Source organism: Clinocottus analis, unplaced genomic scaffold, assembly GCF_023055335.1.
Source record: "Clinocottus analis isolate CAN_PGR_092001 unplaced genomic scaffold, fCliAna1.0.p SCAF_23, whole genome shotgun sequence".
Lineage (NCBI taxonomy): Eukaryota > Metazoa > Chordata > Actinopteri > Perciformes > Cottidae > Clinocottus > Clinocottus analis.
The window spans coordinates 5674923-5687469 of NW_027175965.1; the positions used below are offsets into that span (position 1 = coordinate 5674923).

A 12547-nucleotide genomic window follows, 5' to 3' on the forward strand; every position below is an offset into this window, starting at 1 on the left:
TGTAAGAAAGATGTCTATCCTCCTATATTTTAGCCACAGTGTTACAGCTGAAATGTGTTCCTCAACGTGGGAACATCGCTTCTGTGAACTGACTTGTCACATCATATGGATGATTTTTTTCTTTATTCCACCCGAATTTCTTCAAAATGTGTCACACTTTTTTTCTCTTTACAGGGCGAAAGGGGCGACATTGGACAAAAAGGAGAGCCAGGATTCATAGTAAGTAGTCTTTCAATGAATATGAATCATTTATTTTTGTCTAGTTTATGTTAGAGAAAGACAGGAAAAGAGCACATCAAATCACATGCCGAAAAGTGTATGCTCGGAAGTATTAAAAATACTTGTAAGGTACCTCCTGAATGGTTTTGATATTGTAAATTGTATGCGTAACATTTCCGGATGAAGACTTCAAGGCTCTGAAGAAATGAGAAGGCTAATTTGTATTTACTCACATTATAAAAAGGCATCATGCTGAAGCCTTTAGGTTAACATGCACATCACTTTTGAAGATGCACACACACACCTCATGGAAAAGACATTACCACATCCAGTAAAACCCTCGGGCCTCTGTGAAAGCTTGGTGAGCCTTTAATCATTTTTTATTTGCAATGAACCGTTGTCCTTTCACTGCTGTATCAGGTTATTTACAAATGCAGTTATTATATACTGCTGCTAGCTTTAAGGCAAGAAGCCTGAGCTTTATCTGCCGAGCAGCACGGACATACACTTTGTCTTTAACAGATCTAGTTCAGTGAAATGCAACCCAACTTTAGATTTGCCTTTAATGCCTCGTTTTAATGCAACGATTTGAAGTACTTTTCCCACAATTGAACATCAAGAATATCAGCACAGCCACTCCAAATGTGGGCATGTCATGTTCATGCATACTATATGCTCTTTAGCTGCTGGTCATTGATAGGTGACAGAAAAATATATTTGAAATTGACGACCGTTGTTACTGATTTAAAAGTGGTGCTAATACTATGTGTCACAAAGGGTTGTCGTGTCAATATTTCACAAGGAATTATCAAAGGAACTATTTGGCCTGACAGACAATATTGCTCAATTATCATATAATAAGCCCGGGAAAAAATGAATCTTTAAAGGGCTTCATAACATTGCACTTTAAACAAAACATGGTGTACAATGGTTTATTTTGTGGGAAAATGGATGAGCTGATGACAGTAGGTTCAATCATGTTTTATGCTTTTCATTTTCTATTTCCAAGAAACTAATGAGCACATCTCTGGGAAACACATTATTTGAAGCGGTGCTTCCGCAGACATGGAAGATTTCCAATATGTTTCTCAGTATATATTCAAATCAGTTGGGTTGATTTAAACTGCTTGGCAATCATTCAAATAATGATTTCTCCTCTGAAGGGCAAGGCTGGCAGTCCAGGAGCGAGAGGCCCTCCAGGGAAGAATGTAAGTAATGTTTAACTGAATGCTGACTGTCTTCTTCAAAGCTTTAATTATCCCTCTTCCCTTTATCAAGAAGTATCACTATGATTACAGGAGGCACCACTTACTTGTAAAACATTTCCACATCCTCTTTTGACCGGCGATGCGTGTAATTATAGCTTTAAGAGTGTGGACCTATAAAGTCACTAAAGTGGAAGTTGTCAGTTAGTTGTAGTTAAAAGAAGGTACTATGTATTTTTTTCCAAGCACAATCAAAACACACGTGCATATATTCCCCCTCATTCAACCGGTGTGAAGTTATTGTTGAGCACATCATTGAAACGTAACTGAAGTAGCATTTCCTGCCTCTGAATTCAAGAAATGATGAGAAATTCTTCATATATTTCATGTGGGAATTTAACACAATGCCTAAAGTTTAGACAAGCCATTGACTTGGGTTGTATTTTTGAAATAATTGTGACCAAGATGTGTGCAGTATGGAGCAGAGGACATTGTACAGTCGAAAAATAAACGTGTCAGTGCTCTCTGGTGGACAAATCCTGTAATGGCAAAACTGTTTCTATACACCCACAAACATATATATATATATACTTATATTCTTCATCAAACTCAGAGGACACACATTGACGATAATGTCTTGTTCTAGTACCGCATAACAGACAGACTTTTGGCACGTTTGAAGCACCATTTTGCCAGCAGACTCTCGTTATATTTTTCTATTTTTAACATGAAGAAAATGGTGGATGGTTCATTTTATATGCTTTTTAACTGCGAAAGGATGAAATAACTGATGTCTCACAGATGGTAGAAACATGCAAACAAACCAAAAAGCAATCAAAAACAGATTCAAAAGCTGATTCAAGTGGCTTGTCTAATTGTCAAATGGTGATCATGATATCCACAGTATGTTTCCGTGTGTTTCATCCATTTATGGTCGGACTTACAACGATGACTCCCAGTCAGAGAAAAGCTTCTTCACCTGCATGCCTAACCCTGCATGGGATTCACTTGTTTGGCCTTTTCCACTGACAAATGAACGGCTCCCCACGTTCTGTAATCATGTGTTGGCTTAACATTTGACATTTCAGGGTTGTTTGTAATCACTCTGAGCAGACACACAAATACACACATGCAGGTGTATGCGCTCGCTCTCAAATTAGCCATCTGGACATAGCTGTGACTCGTTGTGACCTGTCCTCCTGAGCGCATGCTGCTCGATGTTCAATGATCCAACCCTCTTCAAAGGTTGCCCAACACATACTGTATCTAGAGAAGGGAACGGCGTTTACGTTCTCCACCTCTGGACTCATAGCGCCATCTTGTGTTTGCTCAAGACATCTCCATCGAAATCTATTATGGATTGTTCCTCACAATTTCTGTGCTCTATAGTTAAAAATGATTGTGTCACAAAATGATTGTGTCATCTGTGATGTCCAAGGCCATTAGGTTTAGTGCTGAATGACATTTTGTAGTCAACGCAGTTGTCAGTGATTGTGAATGTAGTTGTTGTCACTAAGCACTGTATTATAATGCAATTTTATTATTTATAAATAATAAATATTATTTATTTTGTCTCCCTAAAATGAATACCTTTGACCATTGCGCTCGCTAGCTCTGTACATGCTACGTGAGCTGTGAGAAGATTTCTTTTTTTAATTTTTTTTAAAATTTTGCCTTGTTTTCAATTGACTCAGACTCACTGTTGAAATACCATATTCACACAGCTTGAGACATTTAAGATGGATACACACATATAAACTTGCATTTTGAGCTTTATTGTCATGAGATAGGTTGTAATTTTTTTTTACGATAGAGTTTGTAAACACATGTGTTCTTCAGCTAATGGTCGATGCTACTGAATATATTTCTATCTCATGACATTTAGAGCATATATGTCTCTGCTTGGAACAACCAGCTGTCAGTCACACTCACAGGCATCGGCGTGCTCTGTTGATGCCGGACTAAAACACTGCTTCAAATGAGCGTGTCTTGTCTACACTTGGTCACACACTGCTTGCGCTACAAAAACATCCGACACTGCAGGAAAGCCAATCATTTTGTATCGCATCAAGGACTTCCTGTGTCGTGTATCGAGGCATTGCAGGCAACACTGGAACATTAGACTACGTTATCATGTTTGTGGCGACGTTGCGTCTGATGGTTTATGATAACGATGGGAAGAGGAACCGCTTGCTTCTTTTCCGTGATGAACACAAATGATTGCAGCTTCATACTTGTCTGTGTGTGTGTTTCCAGGGTAAACCAGGTGTTCCAGGCAGCAGCGGGGAGAGGGGACCCCACGGTGAACCAGTGAGTGCGCCGTCGTCCAGCGCTTCAATTGATGTGGTTGTTTCAGGAAACTACAGACAAAACGCTACAGTTTGAAAGCTGACTTGCCTGGAATCTGTGACACACTTCATTCTTGCAAAAGTTTCAGGAGAAAGGCATTACTTCAATTCAAAATTGACCCGTTTGAGAGGGAAAATAAGTTATTGAGACTTTGTTTATTGCTTTTTTTTCTCTACTTTCCACTCACCTATAAGCACGACACCTTGGGCATCCCTTCTTGGATGAGTGTTCAACTACTTGATTTTCCTGGAAATCGGCCAACCCCTTAGGAATATAAAGAATGTCAAACAATCTGATACAAATATTTATTAGGGTAGGACGTTCCAATAACAGCGGAGGCATGGTTTATGTTATGCTATGGGTCTCATCTTGCCTTTGGCTGCTCTTCAATTTAACTCCGGGCCCTCTCAGCTTTCCTTTCTCTACAGACTGAAACGTTCAACTGCATGTTTTTGTTTGTCCATTACATGCTGGACTTGTATATTATGTTGTACTGGTGTTTTATTACCCTATTGACTGTATCTAGCAAGTCCAATAATGCGATGATTGTATAATTTAACTGCTTAAGCTGCTTAAGGCATTTTATGATGGTTCATTTTCTTGCAGGGACCCAAAGGACCTTCCGGAGAAGCTGGACCTGATGGAGAGCAAGGACCCGAAGTACTTTTCATTAAGAATTAATTCACATAATTCAATTCATTATTACATTTTTTTTTTTTCAATTACATTTTTTATAGTTGACATTCCCATGTGTCGATTACAAATCAAACATGACTCATTCCCGTTTGTTTTTCTTCTTTTCAGGGTGGGCCTGGTGCTGAGGGGGAACTGGGTGCCATCGGAGAGCCGGGGTCAAAAGTCAGTACGACCCCGTCATGTTTTTCGCAACCACTCCTCCCACCTCTGCATCTTAGAACACATTTGTCATGTGGGGCTTCTGTCCCTTCCCCCCCTCCAGCAATGTGGAAATATGTGACCTTGCTCAGTGAATGTGACATAACCGTAACCTTGGGTGAAACAACAGCTCATTGTCAAGTCTAGCATGGCCCCAGTTTCAAGTATCAGTGGTTGGTTGGAGTCTGGGAGTGTGCGTGCACGTAGGAGTGTGTGTTTGACCTCCAGACAGCCCCTCGGTTTGTTTTGTGTCGCTGCAGGGTGAGCTTGGGCCTCCAGGAGCTGAAGGGGAGCTGGGACAGGAGGGAACGAGTGTGAGTAACTGCAAACATCCCACTAATCCCTTCCTTCCTTGTGTTTGGGTAAATCAAACCCGGTCGTATATTTACTTCTCCCCTCTTTTTGACGACGACGTCTAATCCCGCCGGCCCGAAGAAAGCAGAACAATGGACTATATATATACAGCAGTGCCTGAGTCTCATCTTACTATTCTGTCCACATAATTAGAGTCAACCTACTTTATCATGTTTGTGGATGTGATACAGCTCCAGTCTTTCTGTCATTACATCTTACCCAGATACAACAAATACAAAAGATACGTTTTTCTGATTGGCTATTTGTGTAGCCCAGTGGTTCTCAAACTGTGGGGCGCGACCCTCTAGTGGATGCAGAGGTATTACAGGTGGGGCGCACGGGGAGATGTAGATTCCTATTTTTATTTTTTTTTAAGAATCCTTTATTAATCCCACAGTTGGTGAATTATTCTCTGCATTTGACCCATCTTTAGTAATTAAGGATCTTTGTGCTGCTGTGAAGCTCTGGGGCTTCAGTGTCTTTAATTGTGCATCATTTGCACATTTTATCTTCCATCACAGAGACAATAACAATGTCACAGTTCTGATGTTGTTGTCGTTGTTGTTGTTGTTGTTGTTGTTGTTGTTGTTGTAGGGTCTTCCTGGTCCCCCTGGTGAAGATGGCACTCAAGGAAAAGATGGAACCAAGGTAAAGACAGTCTTTGTTAAATTAACTTCACTCCTTTCTTGGGAAAAAATAAAGCCTGGAGCAAAAGGAAGAAAGAAAGAAATTCCAAAAAAGTCTCTTTTAAAAAAAAAATCTTCTGAGCACCACAGGTTGTCTGACCTCTTGACCTGTCTCTGCATGTAACGTGAAAATGATCATTTCACTCTGCTTTCGCTGGCCTCTCTTTCTCTGTGCCTACCAGGGTGAGCCCGGAGAGCGTGGGCCAATCGGAGAGCCTGGGGACAAAGGAACAGAAGGAGACCCTGGGCCCCTAGGACTACCCGGAGGGCCTGGAAAACAGGGCTTTCGGGTAAGTTTATTTGATGTTTACAAACTGCCAGATACAACAATTTCAATAAAACACCTATTTTTGTCATAGAAATTGTTGCCTGTACTGACTTTCTGATTGACTCAGAAAAGACACACTTAGCATCCAGCTAAAGTACAAACGAGACTTGAATACTCGCTGGTTCCCTCTGTTTTGTTTTAATCATGGTCATTTATGTGAGAGCCAATAAGAGATTGATGGATCATAAGCATACAGCTGATGAGACAGGGCAAAAGTAAATCACACCCTTAGTATTTTAAATTCCTGCAACTGACTGAGCAGATTACTGAAGTGCTCTGAAGCAAACAATGCTCTCATGTCCCAGCAGGGGTCAGCCTTCTCTTTTACAAAGCCTCTTTACTCCGCAAAAGTCACAATGTCATGGATTGTGGATGTTAATCACTTCATGACACATGCCAGTCAAAGTCCTCTCAGTCTCAGTGCTTGTCTGTAATGAGATCCAGATTTATCTGATTTAGGTGTTTAGGGGCAGGAAGGTCACAAGTGTCAGGAAGGAAGACAGATTCAGGGCACACATAGAAAGCTCTGTGAGGGAACTGTAAGAACAAACATGTGAGCCGATAAAGCTGGTAAATGTTTCGAATGGCATGGTAGGGTACAAGCAATTAGCTTAATTTATGTGTCTCCTACAGGGGCCAGAAGGAAAACTAGGCCCACTAGGGAACAGAGGACGGCACGGAAAGAAGGTAAGGACGTCGTTCACCACCACTTGTGTCCTACATTATGTTTCTCAGTAGGATACAGCAGGAACTAAGAGGACTTAGTCCAAGCTCCTTTGGCGTTCAGGTGGTTGCAGAGAACTAGAACATCCCTTTCAGCTGCCTGACCCATCATTTGGTTCAAATGCAAAGTGTTCGACTGGAGTTCTGAGAACTAACTGCAACCAGCATTCAAGACAAATATCCCTCAGCGCCAGTATGGCTTTATTTTCTTGCTGAAGTACAATGCGACAGGATGAATGCTTCATTCAACTTCAAAGGGTTTCCTCCACATTGGCACGTTGCTGTTTTTCATGCCCCATTGACAATCGGTGTCTTTCCAGGGAGAGAGAGGTCCTCCGGGGCTTGTTGGTGAGATCGGCGGGCGAGGAGACATCGGCCAGCCAGGCGAGCTGGGGCTGAAAGGTGCCAGAGGAACGCGAGGCACCCCAGTGAGTTCCCACACTTCCTGTATTTCCTCTCACTTAATCCTGTCTCAGAGTCGGACTGAAACTTTTGGACAAAGATGAGCCATGGTGAAGTCCCACTGGCAGTGCTGGTGTAACACTGTAGAGAACAAGATTATGCAAAGAAACGTGTAGTTTACATGTTATGGGCTGACAGTGTGTGTTGTTAGTGGATAGAAAGGACCACACCAGCATCAAACAGGACTGCAGTGACATGCAGGTACTTTTACAAGTAATGTGATGCATCTAAGCCGGTCATTAGCGACACATTCCTCCGTGTATACTACACTACGCATAAAGAAAGCTGAGCCATGCAGTCGGTGCCCGCATGTTCCAAGACACATTGAGTGCAAGCTCGTGTTCAACGTCGCCTCTATGTGTCTCGTCACTCCACTCAGCAGCCGGGGGAACAAGACATAGGAAACTTCTGCTGGTCGTGAAGAGCTTTTTTGCATTTATTTGTGTACAAAAGACAAACTCTATCACACATACACTTGATATATTTACTGCGAAAACCTCAACTTTCCTCTTCTCCGATCACACTCCATTCATGTCACTCTTTCCCTCACTCTACCGCACACTCCCTAGGCACCTACACACATACACACTACACACTGCACACACACAGCTCTGCTTTTCTTAAAATGAGCTTCGCTACTTTTACAACAATCAGTCGCTGTTTAGGTTCTGGAGGGCCCCGCTGACCGTTTTCGCAAATTGCAATACAAGCGAAGAGAACAAGGGTGTTCTGTGTTTGAGCATCATCATTTCATCTGGCTAGCTAGAGCATCTCAAGCTGCGGAATGTATTAATTAGATTGACTATATTTACCATGAACACTGATTGGACATCCACATAAAAGGAGCTAAATGTAAGAGAAAAGTATGCAATGCCCTTCTTTGTTCCAAGCTGGAGATAGAGCAGGAAGAAATCAAGAGGAAGGCATCTTCTTCTTGTTTTCTTTACAGGGGAAAGGCAGCTCTCTTCCCAGTAGAACCACTCAGACTTGTTGTGATTGCTGTGGAGAAGAGATTTATATCCCCATCAAAGCACAGATCCAGGCACAAGATTCAGTCCCGCATTTGTGTTTGAGGCCAAGCCATGGTTATACTGAGCTGGACCAGCAGAGCAAAAATAAGCAAAAACAACAGCGCGAGAAAAGATTCACTGTCTTATTTTGTGTGCATTTCCTGCATTGCTTCCAGGGTCGACCTGGAGTCATGGGGATACAAGGGCAACCAGGGCTGGCAGGATATACAGTAAGTTTTCTCCAATTTGTGGTTTTACGAGATCCATTTGCCAATGTACACATGCATTACAGTACAGATTTTACTGGCTAGTTTAATCCCTGACTGGTCTGAGCTTCGGCACGCACATCCCACTCTGCTTACATACATTGGGGACCTTTCGTGCAAAGGAGGATTGCAAAGTTTAGATGACCTTTTGTCAAAACTCCGGAATCCCCAACAATCTGCAACAAGTAAAAAGTAGCTTTTTAAGGATTATCTCATAAAAAGTAACCCTGCTTCAAAGGAACTTCATACATGCTGATAATATAGATCTTAACTCAACATGTTTTCAATGAAGCTTTCCCACCTCCCACGGGAGCCTCGTGCCTTAATCCCATCTACTGAAGACACATCACCCTTATCATTCTTCTATTTCACATTTAGCTTTATTGTGAATTATCCAATAAACACAAAATACAAGGGGGGAACCTCCACAAATAACCACAAGAGTAATAACAAGAGGTGGAATCGAACATGGTAGAATCAAGCTAATTTTTCCACAATGCCAACGTCAATGGGTTAAGGTTGCGTAATTTGAACAGGGTCCTCAAGTTCATTATGGCAATTTATACAGGCTCTTAGACATTGTCACACTTGACTCAGGTTGCTGAGTGATTTTTGAGTTTGTACCAAAACACAAATCCTGAAGTGAGAATGTAGAATGTAACAGCATCTCTACAAAGAGGCTTTCTTATATCAAACACCTTTGATGAATACGCCGACAGCCTATCTCATGTTTCTCCAAGAAAACATGCTGTAGCCAGTCAAAGTGTGGTGGCTTTGTTTGCTACAATAATCAGTTTTCTTCTTTGTAGGGTCACTCTGGCAAGCCTGGGCCCATTGGACCACCAGGGCCTAAAGGGGAAAAGGTAATATGATACCCTCAACTGGTGTTTGAAATGTAATTATTTCAGTGTTTTGGGGGTGTTAGGTGAAATTTACTTCAGTGTACTGTCTGCAACATCTTATGTCTGCATGTGTAATTGTGTGTTTGTTGCTGCATTCCAGGGTTATCCAGGCGAGGACAATAAGACCCCAGGACTCCCAGGGCCCTTAGGTGAACCAGTAGGTTTTGCTTTCCTTTAAACTCTCCTTTCTGATCTCTAACACACTCTGTTTAGTTCAAGCCATTTAAATATCCCATTGACACTTTTCATACAAAACATTTGCGTCTTTGTCAAGCGCAAGTGTGTCAGCGAGGGCCAGAATCAGTCCTTCACTAATATCAAGAGGATCAAGGCGCATCAATGAGTCTCAGCAGCTCGGGACAGCACAGTGTTACAGTGTCATGACTATCGTGACACTTTGAGACACATTTCACAGCATAGGACGTCACCAGCGAGACAGGCCTACATAGCATTAACAATCGAGTCAGTGAAAGTCTCCAGGGGTCGAGATGTCGACCTACCACATCAGTAGTATTCGATTATCAAGTTGGCACAGTATTACAGCACATACTGTAGCGTGACCAACACAATGGTAGCCTGTGTCTCGTTGCATCCCCAACCAAGATTGGCTGAAAGCAAGGTTCGAGGTGAAATTACGCCGTTCCATTTGACTCCAGTAAAGATCCAGACTTACAGATCACATCTATACAATGTGTTTCATGTGCGTTGGCCCGACAAGTGACTCTGTCTTGAAGTAGCTCTCCGGCTCAATCGAGGCTTTGTGTGTGTGTATAAATGAAGGCATGACTGTACAGGACAGTACGTGTGTTCATGTGTTTGCATCTGTGTCTACACAGGGGCGCTTAGGAGAACGAGGAGAACGCGGAGAGCCAGGGGATGAAGGATATCAGGTAGACGAAACCGTTAAATCAACATCAGACATATCAGACAGTCCCCGCTGTGTGTGTGTGTGTGTGTGTGTGTGTGTGTGTGTGTGTGTGTGTGTGTGTGTGCGTGTGTGTCTGTGTGTGTCCACTTGATTGTTGTTCATACTCTTGGCTCCAACAATTGCTGCTCTGCTCAGGTACCGTAAGGGCAGACCACACATGTTTGGAGAGGATTATCACATTCCCAGCAATAATCCTGCAAAAATGTGGTGTTTTTCATGCCTCTCAGCTTCAGGATTATTTGCTCTAATGAAAATAAACATGCACACACTCACAGTGCAAGTCGGTATGTGGGTTACTTTAAATTTGAACAGAGTAATCTGTAACTACAGCAAAAGCCAAAGGCCACCATGACGTCTTCATTGCTTTATTCCCTTATGACGTCTTTAGATTGACCTCGGCATGATAATAATGGAATTGCACGTTCTTTCAGACAGAAACAGTCTCATTGCTATCAGGAGACACGCCAAGCCTGTGTGTATGATTTAAACAGAGAGAGTAGGATGAAAAGTCTGAATATAACAGTGAAACAGTAACTCTTTAAGCGTAAATACGTTTTTCTTCCAACAATGAATTATTAAGGAAACTCCCAAGGACGCAGTTTGTCCCAATCATCCTTTTTCATGGTGCTCATGAGATGACACATTGTTGCGGGCAAGATGTTCTTCCTTTAGGAAAAGAAAGCGAGAATGACAGAGAATCAGAGAGAAAACTTATCATTTTATATTCATCTGTGTTTCAGGGCCATGTTGGTACCATTGGATTTCGTGGAGCTGTTGGACCGCAAGGCCCACCGGTAAGTCAGTGAATATGTGTAGCACTGTAGTTAGAGTGAAGCACAATGGAAATTTTAAATGTTTTGAGTACATGCGTTCAAATCACCATGCCAGTGGTTTGTACAGCAGTGAAGATAAAGTGTAATTTGCCAAATTTGCCAACCACAATAATGTTTTGTCAGAGCAACTGAACATAGTATGGATTCCTACAACACCTTAGTAGTATTATTTGTGTGTGTGTGTGTGTGTGTGTGTGTGTGTGTGTGTGTGTGTGCGTGTGTTTGTCTTTGTCTGGTTTAGGGATCACCAGGCATCCCTGGAGAATCAGGCCCAAAAGGAGACATCGGCGCTGTGGTGAGTCAATGCAAATGCCGATGGAAGGAAAATCTATGAACAACATTTCTCTCATTTATCAAGCAAAGATATTGAGCGAGATAAACAAAGCCCGATCTTGGGTCCTCCATAAGACTCATGTTGTACATAGTCTTTGTTTAGGTGAATGCTGATTATGTATGTATGTATGTATATATGTAGTATGTTTTATTTTATTCTTCATGTGTGCGTTCATCCAGGGCACGAGAGGAAAAAAGGGAGCAAGAGGGCTAAGTGGAGCTCCTGGCATTGAAGTGAGTATGACGTCACCTCAACAAAATGCATGGCTCAGAGAGAGACAGCAGTGGCATCACAATTTCACTATATGTCACATATGTACCATACTATATGTGGGACAGCAGAGGAAAGTACTTCATTAAGAGCACTTTCCACCGTCATTGGCTGTGTGATGAGGATACATTTGGGTAGAGGGAAACAGCTGAGTACCGTTGTGTCGGTGTTATCAAAGTATCGCTTGTTTACCAGTTGGTTAACACTACTCCATTTAAAATATAAGAGAGAAGGCAATTAGATCATGTGACTTAAAAAATGCTGTGCTGCTTTCCATTGTTAGATAATATAATGGATCAAGTGTTTGCAAGAAAATATCAGTGGCCACAGTATTGCATAAGTGTCAGTTTCAAGTGTCTAAATAGTTCAATGTTTACATAATTAGGTGCTAGAAAAAAAGGATTTTTCAAGAATGTATCTCTTTATTTCGAAATTTAGAGGTAGAGTTTGATTGTAGAAACCTGGTCTGGTAGATGTGGTGATATGGGGCTCATGAGTTGTCTGTAAATGCCCCTCTGAGATTGTTCTGGACATTTTCCAGGGGCCATTTGGTGCACCTGGACTCGTGGGACTGAGGGGCTACCCAGGAATGGATGGTCCTCCAGGACTTACCGGCTTATCAGGATTTCCAGGAAAACGTGGACGCCAGGTAATCAATAACGGCACATAATTGAATGTCATTTCAATGGCGTACACATTTAGACTTATTCCAAAGTAAACTGGGATTTAAAAAAAAAGTTATGAGTAAATTAATGGATACTCGTCCATTTACCACATTTATTCA

The 12547-nt window shown here is 41.9% G+C and overlaps 1 protein-coding gene across 1 annotated transcript in view; it reads left to right on the forward strand.

Moving 5' to 3' along the window:
• Nucleotides 1–12547, forward strand: part of LOC137793784 (collagen alpha-1(XXIV) chain) — a 66388-nt gene that overhangs the window by 44562 nt on the left and 9279 nt on the right. Inside the window, exons 30-47 of the mRNA XM_068590140.1 lie at nt 175–219; nt 1383–1427; nt 3681–3734; nt 4380–4433; nt 4578–4631; nt 4928–4981; nt 5616–5669; nt 5890–5997; nt 6669–6722; nt 7079–7186; nt 8407–8460; nt 9306–9359; nt 9499–9555; nt 10235–10288; nt 11067–11120; nt 11401–11454; nt 11673–11726; nt 12305–12412. Coding sequence (XP_068446241.1) covers nt 175–219; nt 1383–1427; nt 3681–3734; nt 4380–4433; nt 4578–4631; nt 4928–4981; nt 5616–5669; nt 5890–5997; nt 6669–6722; nt 7079–7186; nt 8407–8460; nt 9306–9359; nt 9499–9555; nt 10235–10288; nt 11067–11120; nt 11401–11454; nt 11673–11726; nt 12305–12412 — 1119 coding nt within the window. The remainder of the gene's footprint in view (nt 1–174; nt 220–1382; nt 1428–3680; nt 3735–4379; nt 4434–4577; nt 4632–4927; nt 4982–5615; nt 5670–5889; nt 5998–6668; nt 6723–7078; nt 7187–8406; nt 8461–9305; nt 9360–9498; nt 9556–10234; nt 10289–11066; nt 11121–11400; nt 11455–11672; nt 11727–12304; nt 12413–12547) is intronic.